This window comes from Kryptolebias marmoratus, linkage group LG6 (genome assembly GCF_001649575.2).
Source record: "Kryptolebias marmoratus isolate JLee-2015 linkage group LG6, ASM164957v2, whole genome shotgun sequence".
Lineage (NCBI taxonomy): Eukaryota > Metazoa > Chordata > Actinopteri > Cyprinodontiformes > Rivulidae > Kryptolebias > Kryptolebias marmoratus.
The window spans coordinates 5856803-5880782 of record NC_051435.1 but is presented as its reverse complement, the minus strand read 5'-3'; the positions used below and the strand labels follow the sequence as shown (position 1 = coordinate 5880782).

The window sequence follows — 23980 nt, the reverse complement described above, 5'->3', positions numbered from 1 at the left end:
GCAAGCAGAATTTTTTAAAAAGAAGACACAAAATGTATAATCTAAATAAAGCAACAACAAAATCGAAGAATCAAGGTTAATCTTGCAGGGTGCAAAAAATAAGGCTATTGAGAAAAATAACTAACTAACTAAAATAAAAAAGGTGAAATTCAGGTCTCCTTGATGGTTGGTGCAGCTAAAATAAGCTCAAAAATGTTCGTGTTGATTAGCTCAAACTCAAAGATGTGGTAAAACTGCAACTTCTAAAATGAACACTTAACTAAATAAACATATCTTTCAGTTAGTTAAAAAAAAAACATTGATTCTTTTAAAACCTTCATTAAGCCACAGTTTCTTTTTTTGCAGGACTGCTTTATTAGACTGCATTCCTTTTGGTGTTTTTAATTAACTAGCAACTGAGTCAATAAATAAATTAAGTTGCACCTTTTCTCACACATGTCAGTAAGGTTTTTATAAATTCATTACTTGCAACTATAGACATGTTTTTGCAGCAAAGCCCTACACAGATTAAGAGTCAATCAGTTGTTAACAAGTTGCTTTTTCAGCTGAATCTGTCCAATGGGATGCAAAGATTGAAAAAAAAAAAAAAGTGATTTGACCAAATACTCTGTGGAAAGCCTTGATTGGATTTTTCCAGCTCTCATTGGATATTTTCTTTGTTCAGTTAATCAACCTAGTATCCACTTATTTAAATCAGGGGGGAAAAAAATGCCCACATTAGAATACATACATAATCTTATTTGGAGAACTTGATTTTATAAGCCTTCATATGAAGTTTTCTGGATGTCCATAGCATTATATTAGAAGTTCTAATATTGGAATCAAAAGCCTTTTAATTGGAGAATGCATATCGCCAGCCACCTTTTAAACTAAAATCATCTTATGCTGAGAAGGGGTGGAGTTGTAGCCGTTTTGGTCCAACCTTGATAGATGGACATCCAGTGAAAGTTTCAATAAAATCCATCTAGCTGATCATGAGATATTTTACTAACAGACAGGCACCTGAACACAAACACAGGCAAAAAAAAACAAAACATTATTGCTCACATTCGTCCTCGCTGGAGAATGGTAATTGGTGTTTGAGACAAAACCTTAAGACTACATAATATTCTCAGCCAGGCAGCTAAGAATGGTCTAAATGTTTGAAATCTGAATGTTGTCACTAATAAAGGAGCCTTTTTAAACAGGAGCAGTATGCATTATTGAGTAACTCTGAGAGTAACTGCACAAGGCCACAGCATTTAAAAGAAAGCTATTTGCAGCCTGCCTCTGGGAGGAGTAGGAAAAAAACAAAACAAAAACAAACAACAACAAAAGAAAACAGTACGGATGGTTGCATTAATCCCACAGCATCAATAGCAGCTGATGAACAACAACGTTTGTCTGCAAACATCAAAAAGTCTTCAGCCTTCTTGGTCTTTTAAGAGCTCAGCAGCTGTTTGCTGTCACAGAGGTGCTCACTTTTCCATGACTACAACCGGGCTGAAAGGCTCCGCCGCCTGAGGATGTTCAGCAAAGACTGACGTGGGGAACCAATTGGCAGTGTTTAGCCAGTAAACATATTTAGGCTCATTTCCATATTTCACCTGGCTGATAAACCCAGCATTAGAGTGGTCTTCCATAAACACTAAAAACAGCAGAACAGGAAAAAGCATTGTGCCTGTCACGAGATGCTGCTTAAAATGCAAAGCAAGCCGCTCTCACTTGAAACTTGCCCATAACAAAAAACAGTGCTTCTTTTGTGCTTGGCACATCACGGCATGATTGGGTGGGAATGAGGTAGGGTTTTCTTTTTTGTTTTTTTGTGTGTGTGTTGTTGTTGAAAACTGAGTAATTATCTCAAGTCTCTCTCTTCACATTCAAAAGAACCATTGCCCTCTCGTTCTGTGTTTTCTGACAGCATTATTCAGATGAGGTCTGCATTGCAGTCAGAGTCATGTTTACTGACCAAAGCCGCAGTGTGAAATTCAGAATAATTGCTCTCTACATCTCCCCTGGCATTCCCTGGCACGTCGTGCCGCTCTGCTCACTTCAAGCAGGAAGTCCAGCTGGCAGAATTTTCCAAAAATACATTAAGTCCATCTCTCTGGTCTTCTGTTTGTCTTTGACAAATTCTCATCTCTGAAATTTTAAAGAAAATGGCAGCAGATCTGTTCATTAGCTTTGAAATCCTTGGCATTAATGCTTTTAGTATAATGAAATGCCAACAGCACTGAGGGAATACACACACCTCTGGTCTAACATGTTTCTGTTGATGTTTATTCCACCTCAACATACAGTAAGACTCTTCTGCGGGGGCATGAAATAAAGACACACAAGTAAAATGCTGCTGTACTTTCAGCAGCAGATTGTTGAAAATGGCAGATAAGCAAAAGCAGCAGATGTGTCAGGGCACGGCATGGACACCTCATTAAACCACAGCATTCCTCAATGTGCAGGGAGGAGTCCTCTGTGTGTGGTGGTGGAGGCAGACAACACACTGATAACAGTCCCATCAAGATGCTTGGCACTGTGCAGGACTGAATTTGGTGGGTGGGTGGATGGGGCGGCGGGGATAAAGGTATCATTTCTACTCAGTGCTGCATGTACTTAAATCAGATCTCCAAAGCAGTCATGTTTCCCCCAGCCGGCATGTCACTCTCCCAAATTGTTTCATGTTCTTTAGAGCGACTAAATAAAACCAAAAGGCAAACAAATCCTCCTGAGACACAAAAGCAGAGAAAATACTTGTGCTGGATACTTTGTAGTTCTGTCTGTCTCTAATACTTTTTAGTCAGCTTTTTTTCCAAAATGGCATTTTCTATTTGAGCTTGAATCTAAACCCCGGCAAGCTTTAATGGGGGGAAAAAATCTCTTAAGGGTTTACTGCCATCTGTTGGTACAGAGTGAAACTGATCAACCTGATAGTGCTTTCAGTGCCCTGCCTTTATGTTTCTTTGTAATCTACACATTCACTGGACTAGTAAATCTGTTTTTCAGACTTTGTGAAATACCTTTTCCTGAAAGTATCTGTATTGACCTTTGTTTTGATAACATCTTGAATCACCATCTCACTCTCACTTTTGCATGCTTGACTGCACCATAATTACCATTTAAATTAGGATAAGAGTGAAGTGACTGCGATTGCTGTTTGCACCCCAGGTTATGAATGTCAGCCTGCCTTTCTTGATTGGATGATTAGGTGAAGCAAAATGAAACCAACCAGTGGGAAAAAAAATGAGAAGAAACAGGTTGCTGTTAAACACAATGAATGAAGTAAAGAAATTTTACATCATGTGCCTAGCATGTTGACTCTGAAATGTTACACGAACAAACACTCCAGTAATGAAAAGGATTACTTATGATTTATTCTTTTTTTAAATTTATGATAAAGGAGAAAAACCTTACAAAGCTGCATGGTTTTATTACATGAGATTTACAGGTATTTTCCATTTTATAGGGCGAAATTACCGGCACAACAATCACTGTTTCAAGTGGCACAGCTCCAGTGCCAATGATAGAAGCAGAATCTAAAAAACCGTCAGTAAATCCAACGCTGTCACATAACTGGCAGAAATGTAAAACGAGGTCACAAAAACAGTTTTTCTTTCAGACGACCAGCATATCATGGCTCCACAGATGGACCTCTGGCAAATAAGAGGTCCAAGTCTAAATATGGCAGCTGTGAAATCTGTTGTCAAACTGCCTGATTCTAAAGGGAACAGCCTTTCAAAAAAAGCTTCTCTTTGTTACGTGAAAGAAGTTTCAATATATTTACCTAAATCTGGCACTGAAAATGGCTCTCTGAGGAGTAGAAAGACAAGTACAAGTATTGATTTAAAGAGGCAAGTCCAAGAAATATTAAAGCCCTTTCATGACAGTTGAATAAAGATAGGTAGAGGTAGAGAATATACAGAGAAAATAAAAAACATCCACAAACACCATCTGGTGTTAGATTCATTTAAAAAAATAAGGTGGATGTTGTTAAAAGTCCTCAGTCTGCCTCCTCTTCCTCAGATTCAGACTCAGACTCTGGAAGAATGAAAACTTCCGTTAGTGTGCTCAACAATCTTAGTAAGAGAAACATCAATGACACCATGAGGTGTGGGGGGGCCTACCTTCCTCCGCGTTCTTGAGCCACTGCACAAATGTTTTCATCTGTTCAATGAAAATGCTTTTTCCCTTGGCTAAATGGGCTTCGTTGTACCACTTCAGGATTGTGTCTTCACTTAAGACCTCCACTTAAATAAAATAAGAAAAAAGAAAATCTATTTAACTTGGTGCCAAATGCACAGATGCAAGCCCAGGTGCTAGAAAAAAAAAAATACAAATGTCGCCAGGACTGGTTGATGACATCAATCAAGACAAGTTTTGGCTATAATCTCCAGCCATCTGGCATCATTCATACATGCCTTCATCACTTCCCACCATAAAACAAACTTTGCTTCCTCGCAAATGCGAACACGGAAACAGGAATCTTTTTAACAGAATTATCTCACCTTTGTAGAACAGAATAACAATTTTCTGGAAGGCCTTCATGAAGTGGATGTTGTCATAGCAGTATTCCTGGACCTTCAGCAAAAGAGTAAGTTCTGAGAGGCCCTGGGATGTAAAAGCCTTTAACAGTGGGTTGTATTGCTGAAGAAATGAAACATTTAGAGTTAGACGAGTCTGACAGTTTTACTGAATAAGCAGGGGATATGTTTGAGTTTTTTTTCTCTGATTTCTTATGTTTCTAGGCACCCTGCTGGTAGAACTCCTTTGATTTAGCAAATTATCTCTGCTAGGTTACGTGCTTACTGCAGACTGGATTTGGCAGTATCTTACAGTTTAAGTGACACACTTAAGCTTTAGATAATTTTCTTTACTATCATAACTGCTGGAGAGAAAAGAATGGTGCAATCACATATTGAAAGTGTCACCTTTAAGTGTTTGATGGCTTGTTCTGCAACCAGCTCCTCTTTCTTGTTCCACTCTACCAAGCTCATCACACTGGCCCACATCAGTCCAATCATTGTCTGCTCCGAGATGTTGTTCTTCTTCATATCCTCTCGAGCGTACGCGATAATCTACAACACACGTTAGCGACAACGCAGACAACCCTGAAGCCACCATATGGAAAAATCCTACTGCTTATCCAATCCTGCACAACTGTGAGGCATGAGAACTCTCAGAGAGGCATGCGGGAGCTGATAATATTGTTGAGGTTGAGTGGATTTCAGGAACTTTTCATTGATTCACTGCATCCATTTCACCACCACTTCTCAAGACAAAGGCAGGCAGAGGTCAAGTAGAAAGCAATTTTCAGTGCTAGTCTCAGTGGCATGCTGCATGAAAAGACCTCAGTGTAAAAGAAGCAGAAAAAAAAAACTTTAAGGACTTACATCCTTGAGGGGTTCCCCATGCGACATCTGATCCTGTATCTCTTTTTGCAGCTCTTTGCGTGCACCTATAGACAGCTGGTTTTTGGCGAAGTCTGAAAGCTCTTTAAGCCCGGCATCAGTGAAGTACTTGGTGAAGTGTTCACTACTGCGCTTGTTGGCAGGAAACAGTTCCTGAAAAGAGTCAAATGTTGAAAGAAACTTGATTCAGTCAGACAGGCCTTCATCTGCGATCAAAAGGCCTGTGTGCATTGTTTGTCTGACAACTGAATGTCACAACAGTTTACAACTTCAAGTATCAAGTTTTTTTTTTCTTTTTACCTGTATTTTTGTTATCTTTCATTTAATAAAACATATGTTAAAAACAAAAGTACAATCCTCTTTTTTTTCCAGATGAGTGTCACTGAAAATTAAGCAGCAATATTGTCTGCATTGTTCTGCATTCTGGCTGTTCTTCATTTGATGCCACATCATCTACCAGGTGGCAGGAAGTTAAACAGCTTCATCAAAATCATCATCATCAAAATTTGTTCAAGAGCAAAAGTTTTCTGAGCAAACAGTGTTGGGGCCAGCATTCTACCAGGTATGTTTCTGGTTCATTTTACTGACTTTCATTTCCCTGACAGGGAAATTGTATTTGTCACGTTATTGTATTATTCAAAAGGATATAAAAACAAAATTTCCCTTTTTATAATTGAGACATTTCTTATTGTGACTTTACGTCTGACTTCTTGTACATACAAGTTAAATATGGATAAGACAGCCATAAAATTACAATAAACACTAAAATGATATGAAAATTTGTGTTTGTCTCATCTTACTGAGCTACCCAGCCATATGTAACCATTTATAAACCTGATTATATGTTGTGATTTGCCAAGGCACCTCTGTCTCTGATTCCTGTATCAAACTGCAAAGAATTTATTAAACAATTTAATATTTCTCTGTAGAGATATACAGATTAATCAAAGAACTTTAATTGGTCGATACAGTCAAAATAAAAAAGGCAATCAGCCATTTCTGTGTATATCTAATTAATTAACAAGTAGGAAGATGAAGATGCAGTAGCAGCTGGTACAACCATCTTACCCAATCTAGTTTTTAAGTGAAAATGCTTTTTTAGCAGCATTTTTAAGTGTATAAATTATTCTAAGAGTTATTAAATTGATATTAATTTAAATTAAGCAGTTACTGTTATATTTTGTTTGGTTGTTTTGTTCATGAAGAATATATATTGGCCAAAAATGAGAGAAAACAAGAAAAGAGATGTATATCAGCCATCAGCTGCCTTGATTTCTAAAGCATCAGAGTACACTCACTTTTAAAACTTACGACAGCACTAAAAAAAATTTGCAATAAAGATGCAAATCTTACCATGAGTCTGTTGTCCATGCCAACCTTTCGAAGACTGCCAGCAAGTGAATTTATGTCCTTCTCAGAAAGCCAAGATTTGAAGAGTTTTATGGCAAAGCACGCTGAAACACCTGAACAAATGCATAATAATGTGTGTCAGCTGTTGCCAGCAGATCTGACAGGATTACGTTAGGCCTCGGTAAACCATTGGTAAACAAAAGCAGCATTTAACTGGAACAATGCCATAAAGCAGTTGGTGTTTAGCATAGTAGGGATGCATCCATATCAAATTAAAAGACAATACAAATTCAGTGAACAACCTTTCAATAGCTTCAAATGTACAAAAAAATGTAAAGTAGACTACAAGTCGCTCTAATTTATCATTCAAGTTTCTGGGCCAAATGACTATAAATGGGTGGTGTTGGATTAGCCGAGGCTATTCATCAGCTGCAAAGATTGTGGACGTTTTTTTTCTTGTGCAGCCAGAAAAAGACAAACAAAACCAAGTCAAAGCCAGACAGGACTCACAGTACCATCTGCATCATTTTACAATCAATTAGTAAGCCAAGCATGTCTTGAAACCTCTTATTCATGCAGATTTTTTTTCTTCTGGTTTCTTTTGTCTTGGTAATGCTGTGCCCTGACAGGCTATACAGGCATCAGGGTTAACAATTATGTGGTTTAAGAACACGTCATAAAAATAATGTACTTTTCTTGAAACCATTCTTAGAAGAAAAATAAAAATTGCATTTACATTTAAACTTAGGAAAATAGTAGTGAACAAGGCTCAGTGTCTCTGAAAAAAGAAAGAAAAAAACATTTTCAACCCTCCGGAACATCAATATGGTCTAATTGTCATTATTGGCTTGGCTACAGTTTGATCAGATGTCATTCAAATGCTCCAGTTCTTTGAGGGTAACCTTGTGTGTCACGGCCACATGTCAGTGTCTGTCTTTGGAAACTATTTTACTGCCTGCCAGCAGGAACAGCTGTTTCTGGAGATGCCCCCAAATGTTTGATTAAAACACCTAAAAAGGTCATTGGAAATGCAAAGAATAATACAACACTCAGGGGAAAAAAAAACAAAAAAACTAAATGGTTTCAGACAGAAAACAGAAGCAAAAGAGTGACATTACATTTACAATATCAACCATCAATAAATACAAGCATTTAATAAAAAAAAATTAGACTTGATCTGACTTACGGCCCCCAACTGAAACTGTTCAGTTCCTTTACATCCCTACTCAATGTCATATAACATGGGAGTCAAACAGCAATTTATATTTTTAATTAGTTTTTTCAGTAACTGAAAACACACATGGCATTGATGACTTTTCCATCCTGGTTAATAAGAAAAATTCACACTTTCAGTACTTGTTTAGTATACCTAATGACCATCTGCTACTTATAGACCAAGAAGGGGAAAAAAAACATCTCAGGTGGCATAAAGGAAAATCATCTTCAATAAAAAAATAAATATATTTCTATAATTCCAGATTAGTAATTGTAAAACTTTGTCACAAATGTGGAATTAAAAATATGTAAAGAAAGTAGAACTGCTTATGTGTTCACAAATATTTAGGAGAAAACTACATGTAAAAATTGGCAAAAGTAAGGATGGAGATTCTAATCTTTTTAGATACATCACATCCGTGAACGTAGACAGCTCTGAACTGATTTTCAAATGTCAAAAGTGGATTTTATTATTGCTAAGGTCAATCAGTGCTGCCACTTTAAGAGTCAGCAGAGTGGGTGGTGTGGTTTGTCCCAGTACAGTTGCCGTAGCTGCTGTAGTAGAAACATGTTGCAGTAAAGTTTTTTATTGCTGGATCATGAAGAATGTGTCTGTTAGTAAAGTTGAATTGATCATGATATTTGTCTTTAGTAATGCCTTTGAAAGATTTTATTTGTTGACGCATGATGCTAATCGCAATACCTTTTTTATGGCGTTTTCTATGCTGCGTTAGCATCTATGCTATTTGTTGGTTAGCAGACTATAAAAAGGTTGTTTTTTTTAATACATTATTGTGAACTTTTTCTTATGCAGGAAAATATGAAAATCAGTGTTTATGTAAAATAAGCCAGAGTCATTTAAATTTCTAAAATTGCATTTCTCTTTCACAGTATTTTGGTTGAACATTAAAAGCCGACCATCTGCTTCCTCGTGTTTGCAGATAATCAAAATGTATCCATAATCATTTTCTAATTGCATCACAGCTCTGGGAAACTGTGGGGTGCTTAAAGATTCCCACCCCTAAAAATCAGATGTACCAATTATGAGTTTTACTTTAAACTTTAAACTGATGGGCTGGTGACAAGTCACTGCAAATTAAACTGTCCAACCAGATGGCTTTGTTGTCCTAATCTTCTCTGGAGGTTTGAAAAGTTTAATATAAATATGAAAGATGACACTGGATAGTTTTGTCAAAGTATAAATATAATTACAGAACTGTATATTCATACTCAGGAATCTAAATAGTTAACTTTTGTTGTTGTCCACAACATTATAAATTATAAACTGACCTGAGCTGCAGAAATGCAAATGTCATCCACATTTAAAATCTCCATTATTTAAAACACCCATCTGGGCCCTGGATACACAGTCTGATGTGTGACTGAACTGTCTAATCAGTTTAAGGTTCAAATTCACATTTGTAATTTCAAAACTTGCAAATGTGGGTGTTATTGCTTACCATCGTGTTGAACTTTAGGCTTTTGTTTTTACAACTGTAAAAGTTTTCTCAACTCACAAATTCCTCTATGCATATGTTCAGGCTTGTATTTCTCAGGCAGAGTTATGACGCAGGGAGACAAAACTTGATTTACAAGTTCAAACTGTGGAATCACTTGAGAACATTTTGCAAGCTTCAAGTCTTACAGACAGCAGAGAAAACAAACACAGTTTTGCACAAAGGTCAGAAGATAAACAGGGTACCTTCTTTGACCAGGTTCTCATTGAAGAGACTGATGAGTATGGAAGCAGGCAGATTGCCATTGGCCAGCAGAATTCCCGTTAGCATGGCCAGTTTGTTGCGGTCAGACTCTGAGAAGCCCTTGAGAAACAGCAGCAGCTGCAAAACAGTAAAAATTCTGTATAGTCAAATAAATTAGACCGTATTCTTTTTTACTCTTCAATTTCAGCAGTTCAAGAGTCAGGAAAATGCACTTTGACATGTAGAACATTTAAAGATGCTGAAAAAAAAACCCAAACCTTTTTGACTTCCTCCTCAAAACCCTTTTCCAAATATTTGTAACGCCTGATAAGCTTGTTGAAGACCTGCAAACACAAAACGATTGCATGTATGTAATGTCTATCTTTCCTGTGCTAAAAGTGCAAAGTGAGCAAAAACAAGAGGGCTGACCTGTGCATACGCTTGCATGGTCTCCATGTCCTCTTGTGCTTTGAAGACACAGAATTCTGCGCAGGCTATGTCTTCTGACAGACTTCCTCCTGGGGCTAAAAATAAAAACATTTTATCAATTTAATTTAGCTCATGACTAAATAGATTTGATAGATTAGAATATCTTCTACAGGATATAAAAAGCTATTTCCTATTTTTAAAGCTGAAACATACATGTTGTACATCTTTTCTCACATCTTCACTTACTCCTTCTTGTATCGTTCTTCTGAAGCACAGCTGAGCCTAACCCTGACATAAGGTCATCAATATTATCTTTAAATACAGATTAATGACAGATAAATGGGTATCGAGTATGGACAAATAGAAAAGGCTCTCTGTGCAGGACATGCTCCTGAGTACACATCGCAGCAAAGCGAGATGATGGCGTCGAGTCAAGCCAGCAGACTGACTTTTCTGTCCTCAGAGTGATGCTTTATACGTTTTATTTTTGTAAAGTTACTCACCCAGCATTCCACCAGCCACCAGGATGTCAAACAGAGTCTCAGCATACCGTCGGTAGTCAAGCTTGGCACCAGAGGTATCAAGGAATTTTGTGACAGCTTCCAGATCGTTGCCAGTTTGGTTCAGACCTTGCACAATGCTTTCCTGAAATTGGGAAGGGTCAAATCTCTCCTTTTCATCTGTGGAAAACAACAGTATTGACATGACTTGAACCACGCCAATAACTTAACCTTTAAAAAACAAGGTTCCTGACAAATAGCTCCTCAAAGTCACCTGCCACAGGTTGTTTGTTTCCGAAACCTTGAAGCCACTTGACATATGTTACTGCTTGTGGCTGCAGGTTACTTTATGTTCTTAAAACATACATATAGAAACATTTTCCTCAAAGTGTGCAGTTACAGCAACAAAACAGAACTAAAAAATGCACAAATTATTTAGTGACTACGAAGTGCGTGTTACTATAAGCAAGCAAATATATGTGGAAAAGGTGCAAATGCATGGAATGTGTGTGTTTTCAGGACTGTCCTGAGGTTTCTCACCTCTTTTACGAGTTTTGAAGCGCTGGCCTGTTAGCGTAGGCTTCTGTTGCCTTTGATTACTCATAAAAAACACCTGCAAGGCAAAAAAAAAAAAACAAGTTAGGACTAGTAAATAATAATACAATTCATATTCAAATCGGTACCGACGCAACAAAACACCATGTTGCAACACAACCGAAGGCTGGCAGTGTCGTATGTTGGTTTAAAACTTGGAGAAGAGGTTTTGTAAGACAGTTGGGCGTAGATCAATATTTATTTTACAGAGACAACTCGTCAAAATGTCAGCCCTGGACCGAATCTCTAAGTATAACTTTAAAGGTTGTAAATACTCCAAACTAGTTGCCCAAAAAGGCCTGGCAAAATAGCAACTAGGCTAACTAGTGATTTTATGTTGTGATAGCTAACAGAAGTCGGGGAAACTGTGTCAGACAGTTAGCTTAAACCACGCAGGCGGTTACGCAAACCTTTATTTATTTATTTATTTTTATTATTTTGACGCAGAGCCACTTTAGAATAGAAACATGTGAGCATCCCTCGATTACTCAAAGTAAATAAATAAATAAATAAATAGCCCCAAACTCACCGAAATCCCCTTTTGGATCAAAAACAGCCCGTGGAAAAAATATAGTACAACTGGACTTCAGCACAACCAGGTACAGGAAGGAGGAAATGGCAAACGTCTGCGCGCATGCGCGTTGACACAACCTCTCTGAGGCGCAACAAGAGTGGGGAAAACAAACTACCAAGTTATTCATAAAGTCGCGTCTAATTTCAGCCTTTTTCTGCAAAACCATGCGACACGAACTCAAAATGCTTCAATGTGTGAGGCTGGAAAAAGTTTCGCCTCCACATACAGAAAAGAAATAAAGTAAAACGATTTAAAATGTGTTTCAGTGCTGCATGTTAACTCAGCAAACTGAGCCAGCGTCATTTAATGGTTGTCAGCAAGTCGTTGCGATGTAGAATTAAGACACAGGAGGGGGATATTGTGCTGCCGGGTGGATGATGCATCTGTCCATATGGGACGAAGGAAAAACTTTAATGCTGCGTTGTCATTCACCTCGTAAATCTAAGTGTTCCCTGACATCATGAAATACTTATACACAAAACAATACACTGTTTGTGTTAACCTTCATATCACTTTGTACCTTAGGCAAACACACACACTTTAAAAACAAAGCTACAGAGGAACTTTGAGCCACGTGCATAAAAGCCAATAGAGTCTAAAACAGCTATAAAATTAGAATAAATAAGTAAACTGTTATCTCAGAGCACATAGAATGGCTTTTATGGTCATCATATGAGGACCAGGAAATTGAATGGGTAGCTTTTCCCTTATAGAAAAAACAGGTGTTGCTTTCTAATTTGTGTAAAGATAAAATATATAATATATGTTTGAGTCTGGGTTAAAAGCAGTCCCTCATTTTATCTGATAAGGATTTTGATAACAGGCATCATTTTCTAGATCTGTGGTCTTCAAGGTTGGGGTCAGGGCACCCCTGTGGGGCATGAAACAACAAGTGAGGGTCCTCAGAGGATATCCAGATAGCAGCCTATGTTTAGAAATTATTGCCTTTTTTACCACATTTTTCACAAAAGATAAGAACTAGTCATAAATAAAAACAAATATATACATATATATATATATATATATATATATATCTTTTGGATGTTATTATTGTTTTTGCTGTAATGATGCTAATTTTTAGCAAAGTTTGTGTAATCAAGCCAGCAACAGATGGAGTCACAAGCCTTTGAAACTTTTATTTTGTGGGTTGTGTGCTAAGAAGTTTGGAAAGCACTGTTTTAGATGGTGTCAATAAAAGAGACAATTAGATTCAAAATAAAAAGGGTGTTCTGTGGAAGCAGTACTTGCTAAAAATACACATAAAACTCACTCAGATGTGCAGCATACACAAATCAAAAGGCTAATCAAGAGAGATTAAGAAACACATTTGATGTCTGTTAGCTCTTTGTGTCTTTTTGGGGCCTTTTTTAACTCTGAGGAGGGCCTTTTGGCTCCAAATCCTACTTTGACTCTCCTCTTTTTTAGATCTTGGCCTCAAATATAAACTAAGTAAACACTTCTTATTTCCGCATTCAGACTCTAACGCCGCTTACTAAAGATTTTATTTGCAGAAAAAAAAGTGATTTCCCACGTATTAGTTCCTCCATAAAATGTGCCGTGTGGGCAGGAAAAAAAGAGGCTTATTTCCGACAACCCTGAACGCATCACAAGCTCCCCCCTCGCGCTCTGGAGGTGATTAAGGGACTGTGGACAAGCCCAGGGACGCCGCTCCAGCCACTCCCTACGCCCGGCAGTTTCTGAGCTCTCAGACCCACCCGGAGCTTCATTCAAAGTGCCGAGATCCGGATGAGAGCCTCGTCCAGCGCAGCAGACCCGACTTTAGAGCGAACACAGCCGGGGAAGAGGGCTTCAGGAGCCGCTCCAGAGTTGAACAATCTCCCCGGGTTCACAAAGTCCTGTCCGCGGGCTGGATTTAGGACAAGGAGGAGCAACTCTTCACAGAGGAAAAAGAGGTAAGTTGGTGGCTTTTTGTCCCCTGGTTATGATGGGAAATAAACTTTTTATTTCTTTTTTTTATTTCAGCTCATTGGTTAGACTGATGCGTTCGCGGTAACTTTTCCGAAGTTAACTTTTCATTGTGTGGAGTCGCGTCTCATTCATTTCATGCCATTTCGTACACTAAAAGGGTTGGGTTTCCCTTTTTATTTCATCATTTCAAGAAATCTTTGCGAACAAGTTTTTAAAACTGCTGTTATGTTTGCCCTGAACAGCGCTGTTTGACTTTTTTCCCCTGATCCAAATCAAGGTTCATGAACGCTAATTGCCAACATCTGTGAGCAAAGAGAAGGCGAGTCCGACAGCTGCAGAGCCTGAAGGGGAGGACTACAGCCCAACTTTTAATCCCATTCACTTTAGTTATTTATTTTTTTGAGCTTCACTTAAGTGTGACAGTGATGGCTAGGCAGTTTGTGGGATAATCTCTGTTTGGGGGTTAATGGAAAAGGCTTTTTTTTTTCCTAATTGGATTACATTATTTTTGTATAATATGTGCACCATGAGCTATGGATGGGCTCTAACCGGTGGGTCATGGTTCACATACTGAAGCTCAGAGTCAGTTTAAATGATAAACTGACTGAAAGTGGCTCCAATTCACTCGTTTTAAGGGATGCTCGAGCTGCTGACTGAAATAAATCAGTTCAGCCTGGACTGCATGAATACAACTATTCACCTATCCGAGGAAAAACTCTTAAGTTTGCCCATGATGAATTGAACTGCTTGCTTTCTGCTGGATTCTCTTACAGGATCCAGCTACAAGAAAAACTGTCGCAGCCCTGAGAAGGACATTGTGAGAAACAAAACTAACATGCCTTGCAGTTAATTGTCACTGTAGGCAAATATCTGCAAATTTACTGTTTTTTTTTTTTTTTTTTTTTTTTTTTTCACGCAGGCTGTCGGAACTTGGTCATAAGAGTGTCAGATGACAGATTTTAGATATTGAAGGCAAGATAAAGCATTCATTGAAGGAATGCATATCGCCCACTGTCTTTCATGTCAGTTTTAAATGACCTTATCTTTGGAAATTATGGCGTTACAGCCATTTTAGTCAAACCTTGTAAATGACTTTATGGCTCAGTCTAATGTGATAACTGCAAGATCTCTCAGGATCTGTTGAAGATGAGTCTCAGCTACGACAACTTTCAAATTGTATCTTAATATCTGAGAAACTGACGGAGTTGTGGCCATTTTTGCATTGACAAAGGTCTATTCACTGTGGTGGCCATCTTTAATTGGTGTTGACTCCATAAGTTCAGCAGGTGTAGATGCACACCCAATGATTGCTTCCTGAGAGTTTCATTAAAATCTGTCCAGTGGTTCATGGGATATTTTGCTAACACTCCAGACACGCAGGCAAAAACATTTAGCTCCTTTGCCTTTGGCGGCGAGCAATAAGTTTCTTTTTTTTTTTTTTTTTGTGGTTTTCAACAAATATGTTCTTCCTCTTTCGGCCAGCTTCACACTGGGGGAAACCAGATGGGAACTTTATTACCCGCACTGATCAAACAAACAGTGATGTAAGGTGACTGTGAAGAGTAAGCTTTCAGAGCTGTGGTGGGTAGAGAGACTCCTGGAAAAAAAAAAGTAACAAGCATTTAGCTCAGCTGGAAGAAGGGCAGCATGTGGGACTGTTGGCCGGTACTTCCACTCAGTGGGAGCTTTTCAGGCAGCATGCGGGAAGCTGCCACAGTATTTTCCAATGTGCCAAAAAAACCCATCAGGAGCACTGTGGGGTGACATGTTGTGGTCTAAAGCAGGGTGTATGTAGGATCAAAGTCCCTCCACCAATGCCATGGTGATGAATGGTGTTTGCACTTGTCTGTCTGTGTAGTGAGGCGTGTGGCTTGTGTTAGGCCTGCGTCAACACAGACAAAGCCTATTTGAAAGCCAGGAAGCATCAGCAGTCCTCTCAGTGATCCCAGTTCAGCAACTCATCCATATTACGATGCATCAGATCTCCCACCCCCCAACTTGTTTTTATGAGGGGAAAAAAAACAGCGACTAAGTTAACTGTCTTTAAAAACTTTTCAGTCCACAGTATAACCCAGAACATTTTCCACCTATTCAGCTTAATGGCTTCAGCCTCACTTCCTTTGTCCCCACGGAGCCACAGTAATAACACTGTACGTTCAGCTTTTTCTCTCTGCCTCGTCGAGTCCAGTGCAGCTGCTTTTTCAATTCACTTCCATAGATCTGAGTCAGGCGCTGTTTAAATGCCTCTTATGCAGAGGGCACTGGAGTGCACTAGTATTCCCCCTTTTCTCCTTTTTGTACATTTATTTAATAGCATGAATAACAAAAAAAAGAGTAGAAAACATAAAATTTAAAGAAACATAACTGTTCTGAAGATGTTTTTAAGATATAACTAACATTTGTTAGAACAACAGCGAAATGCAAAGAGTGAGATTTGTTTGTGTATAAACTTCGGCTTGCAGATTTTTTATTTTTTACTTCTCTAATCCTTTTTAAAGTGCCACTGCTGACTGTACAGATAAATAAATGCAAGCATGTTCTGTGTTGCACAACGTTGACTGTAGTTTTGTTGGTCTAATGTGGCTAATGGCAAAATTTAGCAGCTTTCAAAATTCACCGTGGGTTAATTACTCCCTCGGCACTGGGGTCATTTCTAAGGGCTATTTGGTTCCTGAATAACTAATGCGACAGCTGTGTCCACATCCTTGGCACAAAATAAAGCTCTCTTTCTGTGCAGGTAGGACCCTACCAGGGTTGTCTTGTCTCCAGTCCTGTATGTGGTGTTCATGGACATGATCTCAAGACTCAGTTGTGGAGAGGATGGTCTTTTAGTTGTGAAACCTTTCATCTGCTTTTTGCAAATTATGTGGTTTTGGTGGTGTCTTTGGACCATGGCCTTCAGCACCCACTAGGAAGAGAGTCTGTTGATCTACGTCTAAGACCATGGTTCTCCATTGGAGGAAAAAAAAAAAAAAAAAAAGTTGAATGCTTTCTCCAGGTTGGATGGAAACAAGTCTTTGCCTCGAGGACGAGTTCAAGTATCGGTGTGTTTTGTTCACAAGTAATGGAAAGATGGAGCAAGAGATGGATTGATGGATTGGGGCCTCGTTCACAGCAATGAGAGTGTTGATCTGGGTCCATTGGGGTGAAGAGAGAGTTGGGCAGAAAGGTGACTTTCTCAATTTGCTGATCCATCTACATTTGAAGGAAAATGGATGGATGGTAAATTACTCTTGCTTCCTGAAGTGGTAAATTTAGCTTGAGGAAAACGGCATCCATAAAGGACATTTAAACAGTAATGAACGTGATAAAGTTACCTTTCAGTTGTAAGACTGGCTTGATTATCATTGCATATTTGTGCGGAATGAGCTGAAAAGCTGTCTAATACTTTTTATAGACTCTGAAACCTTTTTGCTAAATTAAGACTGTGATTGGTTTAGATCAAGTTTGACTGACTGTGCAGTTACTACACTGAGATTGTCAGGTATAGTCACCTAATTGTCTTTTCAGTCTACTTAAAACTTGCCGTATTGTGCTGCTGTGAGCTCAAAGCAATGCAGTTCTGAGTTTAAGTTTTGTCTTGTTCTGTGAGGTCAATTTTGGGAGGAGCCTGTGTCTCCTGAAATGAACTCTTAGATCATCTGAGACGAAAGGTGTGTGTTGTATTGTTTTCACAATAGTAACCTGCCTGAAGGCAGATTTTAGGTGAAAGTTAATGTTACAAAGAGATGTGTGCTCCATTCATGATTAATGGCTACTCGGAAACTTTATCACCAAAAAAACACGTGCCATGGAGTTCCACAATTGTCTTTGATTATAATATACACAACTACAAACTGCTCAGATTATGGCTTCTTTAGGTTTAACATAGTTTCTTTGTGACACTAGTTATTGACTTCTCTTTTTCAGATCTAATTCTTTGCACTTTGATCTGCTTTGTAAATACAGAACAGTTTGTTTGGATTACAGATCCATGTTTAACCTGCCCAGATACTTGTGCACTATGAAAACGTGTGATTTCATAGTGCACTGATCCTTGAAGAAATGCATATTTCCCCTTGCTTTCATACCAGAGACTTGGATTAGGATCATCTTATGTTGAGAAATGACAGGAGTTGTAGCTGTTTTGGTCAAACTGTAAAAATGTGCAATTTCATGTGATGTCACATTCAGAGTATGTGTTGTGAATTACTACTACTTTTAGCTCAATATCTGTAAAGTTGACTGTTTTATAGTAATTTTTGTGTTTTCTAAGACTAGTTGGTTATGATGACCATCTTAAAAGAGGTTGGTTCCAAAAGTTAATCAGTTGTAGATGTATATTGAGTTATTAACCTGAAAGTTTTATTAAAATCCTTCGTGTGGTTCATGAGATTTGTTCCGCATGAGTGCACAAACAAACACAGGCAAAAATCTCATTGTTTGCTTTTCAGTGGTGGGCGATGCAAATCTAGTAACTTGTTTGACCTTGACATCTGCGTCTAAAATCTGGCAGATATTCACTGTTCATAAAATGTAATTTATTATTATTTTATAAGTACTGACATTTAAGAGCTGTCATCAAGTACAAGGTGTTCAAAGCCAAAAAAAAAAGCTTTCAGTTTTGAGTGCACCTGTGTGGCGTATCTGTCAGTTTGTGTGCCAGCCTTGTCTCGGTTTCCTAAAACCTCTTCCCTGTCTGCGCTGCCCCAGCCCTGCCCTTTAGCACAGCCACATGTGCTGCCGCTCAACTCGACACAGCTTTAATCTCCAGTGCTGGCAGCTGCTGGGATGTTGTGACTCTTCTGCCGTGTGACAAGGCCACACTGATCTGTAGGAAAAAATTTCCAGAGTGTTACGCTGCATAATAGATTTTTAATATCATTTGTTTGCACACGACTGCACTGTTTTCTCAAACGCACGCTCCCAATGACGGCAATCGTATCTCATCGTGTTTCAGCGCAGCTTTCGCTGCTGCTTTGTTCAAACAGTCTTGATTTGTTCATCACAATAAAAAATATTGACCATTTTTAATGGGTACTAAGTTCTACCTACTTTTAAATTTAATGAAGAACATGCATACAAACAAGCATCAGCTGGTTCATTGACTTTTTTGTGTTTGTTTTTAGTTGTGTTCTTGCATGTGATTGCTTGCACGGTTGTTGACCTTTGTTTTAAGATTTCTCCTTGCTAAAGGGCAGGAGGAGTAAAATGGCCACAGGCTAGACTTTGTTAATAATATATGTGCATTTAAAGGTGGCTTTATTCACGTTTTCCTCAGTGTTATCTGGCTTGGAAATCTAGGTCAGAGGCATGAATCAAAGCATGTGTTTTAATATTGCTGACATGCATTGAAATCCCAAGTCCAGTCTGGCCTTCTTAATCAGTCTTTTAGATGGTAGTCACATTTGTGCTTCATTTTTTTCTGTTGAGCAACATAGGTTCTCTATATATAATACTTTTAATCCATAGTATTTATGAATTGAACTGCACTGAAAGTATGGATCAGTACAGTAACTGGGCAGTGACTTTGTCCTCACATGGTGTGTGTGATGCACAAAAAGGGAAGTGAAATACCATCTGGAAAAATTTGAATGAATAATAGAAGGTTAGCCGGGAAGGTCTAGTAAAAAAAAATAAAGGATGGCATTCTGAGGAAAGATCCTTTTGAATTATGGAAATTTTCAAGTTAATGTACTTTGTTAAATTGCATAATATAACAATAACTTCAAACTAACAAAACAAAAGTGCTTTTATTTTTTATTCAATTTTTTTTAAATACATGAGATTGGCATTTAATTTTATGTATAAATTACAGCCATCTGCTCCACACTGGCTCTGTGCCAGACAGGGTTTGGAGAAATTCAAATAAGGTGACATGCATGCACCCAGACGACGGCCCGTTTGACCCCCCCACCCCCAAGTCTTTGTTTACTGGTGATTCATGAGCTTTAGATCTGAGATTAATTGCTAAAACATGTGGGTGCATTAATTGCTCATGTGTTCTGTGGTTGGTACACGTACTAACCACAGAACACATCAAACTGACATGGCAGGAAGCCTCTAGTCTAGTTTCTTTAAGTAATTCACAGAAAGTTCAGACATGATCACTTACTGTATTTAAAATCAAACTGTCCCTTTTTTTGTTTTTTTGTAGAGACAAATCTCAATCAAAAATCTGTGGTGTTTAGTATTGACAAGTAAAGCTGGTACAGGTTATAGTCATCTCTTTTAGTAGTAAAGGTAATCCTCTCAGTTTAATCATGGCTGTTGTTTCTCATTCTCCACTTTGGATGCAGCTCAACTTTTAGCAGCAGGGAGCTACTTTCATTAATGGGATTGTGTGTATGGCAGTCTGGAGGCCTCCTCCAAATCTGGGGTAGTGGGTTATAGGCAGAGGGGAATGATGGTGTCCAGGATGCAGACAGATGTAGAATGTTTTTGGTTGGAACAAAGCAGGCAGACGGGAGACATTTACACTCTGTGTTCTCCCCCAGGTCAGCGAGTAACTTCAGCATCTGTTTCCACTGAGGGGCTGTTGGTGTCGTTTCTAAAACACTGCTTTGTTCTGTTTTGTTTTTTCCCCCAAGATTAGACACCTCACCTTAATTTCAATGAGAATAGACAGTGGATCTGCTCTAGATAAACATTTAGCAAATTTGTTGTAATTGACCAAAATTATGCATGTTAGGTTAATTAGCAACTCTAAATTGTCCCTAGGTGTGAGTGAGAGTGTGAATGGTTGTCTCGTTTAGCTCAGTGTCCCTGTGACGGACTCTGGTACGGTGACTGCTGGAGATGGGCATCAGCTCCCTGCGACCCAGAAAGTAGAAATGGGTAACAAAAATGGATGGATGGGTCATTGCACTTGTCTACATTGAAAAATGTTCATACATTAGCTGCTCTGGGAAGGCACATAATTTAGTTTTGGTTTATCTACAGTAGTAACTGTAAATGCAAATGTTGCACTCAAACTTGGAATATAACTAAAATGAGTACTAAATGCCAAATTTAGTAATGGAAAACAAACACTAATTATCTGGAATGATGTTGCAATTCAGCATCAGTAAAAAAACTCCACATATAACATGGTGACATCACGTAACAGCTGATTGTTCATTAACCTCTGGAGGAATGAATCTTTGAAAGACGCTGACTTACTTTAAAAGTTGACAGCAGGCAATCAAAGCAGCTGGTGGACATGAGCATCACTGGGAATTTCTTGGCCTCATGCCATCAGACCGTCACATTACACTACTGTTGGTGGGAACAAAGTGAACCAACTTGTTGAGTTGGGTCACTTTGTCAATCTGTTGACATTACTGATAATATTTAAACTGTCCCATATGAAAAGGAATATAAATAATTTGACACTATTCTTTCTCAACTTGCTTGGACTTTTTTTGAGTTTGTCTTCATGCTGAGGGAGTCAAAAGTTTGGGAAATTTAGTGCCGCCTGCTGCTAAGATCCAAACAACTCTTTTTATGGACCAATAACACTTTACATTGCAGGGAGTCAGGGGAAACGATGAAGTGGAAGTCTACGCAGTGAATCTTTTTTTTTTTTCTCCCAAGAACATAATTTTGTTCAGGACTGCTACTAAAAGTTGAGTTGAAAGAGGACTGCAAGTTGAACAAAGTGAGGTGTTTTGTCCTCTTTTCACCAACTTTCCATCAGATTAAGTTGTCTGAACTCCACTGAACCTTCCTACTTGAGATTCTGACAGAATGTTGGGCTTGCTTTTAACTACCACTCAGTTTGCTGTTTTATTTATAACTAATGATGTCTGAAACATTGGTGTGCATTTTAAAATATTTACTCTTGCCAGAGCTTAATTTGGCTGGCAACATTAAATTCTGTATGCTTCCTGTTGCTTATTGGGGCCATGGATAGATGGGTGAGTATTCTGAAGCAAACCAGGGTTGGTTTGGTGCTTCAGACAGAAGTTAACCACATTCCCTTATCTTTTAGTCCTGTGTGGACGGCCTGTGACAACAGAGAGAATTAAGTATTTGGTATTGCAAAGCTCTGCATCAAACCCCTGAATATAATCAAGGGCCTTCTTTTATCTCTAACCCTAGAGCAATGGGATTACTGTTCCAATGGGAGATGGGCAGCAACACCGGGCTAGAAACTGCCAACTCCAGTGTTGTCTTTGTCATAGTTCACTCCAGCTCAGGTCGCTTCACAGCCCAAAATATTACAACAGCAACAATCCAGGTGGATTGAACAGGGAAAAACTCTGAAGAAAAAGCTTGTTTTGTTTGGTGAGGTTTTTTTTTTTTTTTTAAATGTAGGGAGGAAAAAAACCGCAAGAGTTCAAATTCTTGAGGTATGTAGCTTCCTAAGAATGTCTTGCATGCTGCTGGTCATTCAACCTTGTTTGACAATCAGCCAGCCCTGCTTCCTTTCTGAAGGTAAATTATATGTCAAAACAGATGAGTTTTACAATGGGCGCATTTTGAATATTGCTGGATTTTTATTAAATGGTGGGCAACAAACATGTGTGAAGCCAAGTGTAAGGAATGATTGTACATGTGCACATGCATAGTACAATCAATTCAATCTTAAAAACATTGCTCCATATCAAACAAGTAGAAAGACACAACCCCATAAGTACCTTTTTCAAATTGTAAAATTTATCCAATATGTCTTCTGTATTTTTGTGTAGGAGGATACATTAACAGCCAAGATGGAGGTGAAAACATCACTTCTAGACAATATGATTGGGGTTGGGGATATGGTCCTCCTGGAGCCCCTTTCTGAAGACACATTTCTGGAGAACCTGAAGAACCGTTTTGACCACAATGAGATCTATGTAAGTATACCTCTTTTCATTGTGTTTGGTGCTTTTCATAGTGTTGGCTGTGTCTCAGCTCAGTAGTGCTGTGACAGTGCTGTCACTCCCTGATTTCAAAACTAGTAAGAAAAACAAAAACAAAAGAAACCTGTAGGCACTTCTTAATGTCCAAATTGACCCCCATTTCCCTCATATATTATTCCAGTCATGACTGTTGAAGCAGTCTAGATTTTGACAACCACTTAAAAAAATCCAAGAATGGTGCCCTCATGAGGCATAAAATCCAAAGCTTTGTAGCAAGAAGAGGGAGTCATTCTGACTCATTTCTTATCTCTAGAAAACTGGGTTCTTGAACTGTCATCTCTCCCACAAGCAATTGGTTTGGGGTTTTGTGCTGAGGCAGTCCATAATTTCTTTGCTCTGCAGGTTAGCCAGTCCAGACGTCAGCCGGGATGATTACAGTTCTGCTCTGGCTGCTGTTGGCTCACAAGGCTGGGGACTGACGTCACTGGTTTATTGACATGCTAAATATTTTATTTAGAAAAGGTCTGCATTGTGGCCAGAAATGGGGATAATTGAACTTTTTTTTTTTTTTTTAACTGATGTTTTTCATTTCTTTTTGTCATCAGGAGCTAATTGATAGAGCAGTAACTTTAACAAGAGTATATCAAGATTTCTTTTTCACTCTTTATTGTGCTTATTTAAAATTTGAATGTCTCTGGCCTTGTTTCTTAGTTGAGCACAGATGTCATCTGAAGTGAAACTGAAATGGAGTTGAAACTCATAGCTTTGAAGTCCATAATGGAAGCTTTTGCGTTGCACAAACTGTACCTCATGATTAATGTCCAGAAAAAGTACTGGAACCTATATTTATCCAATGAATCTGCCTTTTTGAATGCATTTTCCCCTCATGTGGCATCATTCCTCACAAATGGGCCCATCCCCCGCACCAAACTATCATATGACATCTCACTGCACATGAAAACAGCTTTGTTTTCCAGAGGGACGGCACGTCATGTATTCAATAACGGTAGAAAATCAAGAAGACAGTCACCCAGTTAAACATGAACCATCTTGTTGCAAGCCAACAAGTAGGATCCCCAAGAACAAATTATTTTTCTTGTGTTCTTGTTGTAACCTCCAGTTGCGCACTGGGATTAAGTAATTGGGGGCAGTGTGTATGTATGTATTCTATAAATAATTAGACCTTTTGATACTTTGCTTATGGTTTGCCACTTTAGAAGACATACAAACTTTTGCAATTGTCCCATAGTTTTTACATTTGAATGCAAATCTATAATTTTGTTAGACAAACCAAAAGACCTGCACATTTCTCATCCCTTTTTTTTTAATTGAATGAATTGAATTGAACTTTTTTGCATTAGTAATTTAAAATAATATGCTATCCTAGCTTTGTTACCTTTCTTAATCAAAATATAAAAAACAACTTACTATAGATAATGGTGAGCATGTATCTGCAATGAAATTGATAAGAGAAATATATGTAACAAAATTGAGGTGTTAAATT

The 23980-nt window shown here is 38.4% G+C and overlaps 2 protein-coding genes across 5 annotated transcripts in view; one reads left to right on the top strand and one right to left on the bottom strand.

Moving 5' to 3' along the window:
* Positions 1–3322: 3322 nt before the first annotated feature.
* On the bottom strand, positions 3323–11838 carry LOC108238555 (basic leucine zipper and W2 domain-containing protein 1-A). The gene is made up of 12 exons (XM_017420736.3): positions 11699–11838; positions 11116–11188; positions 10579–10755; positions 10076–10170; positions 9925–9990; positions 9649–9784; positions 6735–6844; positions 5364–5534; positions 4902–5048; positions 4479–4617; positions 4098–4220; positions 3323–4011 (listed from the first exon to the last, which is right to left on the bottom strand). The coding sequence occupies exons 2-12, from the start codon at positions 11177–11179 to the stop codon at positions 3974–3976; spliced, it is 1266 nt and encodes a 421-aa protein (XP_017276225.1). The 5' UTR covers positions 11180–11188; positions 11699–11838; the 3' UTR covers positions 3323–3973.
* Positions 11839–13358: 1520 nt separating this feature from the next.
* myo1b (myosin IB) overlaps positions 13359–23980 on the top strand; it is a 53504-nt gene continuing 42882 nt past the window's right edge. For 2 of the 4 annotated variants that reach the window (XM_037975993.1, XM_037975992.1), the window contains exons 1-2: positions 13360–13656; positions 22324–22470. In XM_037975993.1, the coding sequence (XP_037831921.1) occupies positions 22345–22470 (126 nt within the window). In that variant the 5' untranslated portion in view covers positions 13360–13656; positions 22324–22344. Of the gene's footprint in view, positions 13657–22323; positions 22471–23980 lie in introns of all 4 variants that reach the window. The other 2 variants (XM_017420720.3, XM_037975994.1) reach the window with 2 other exon arrangements.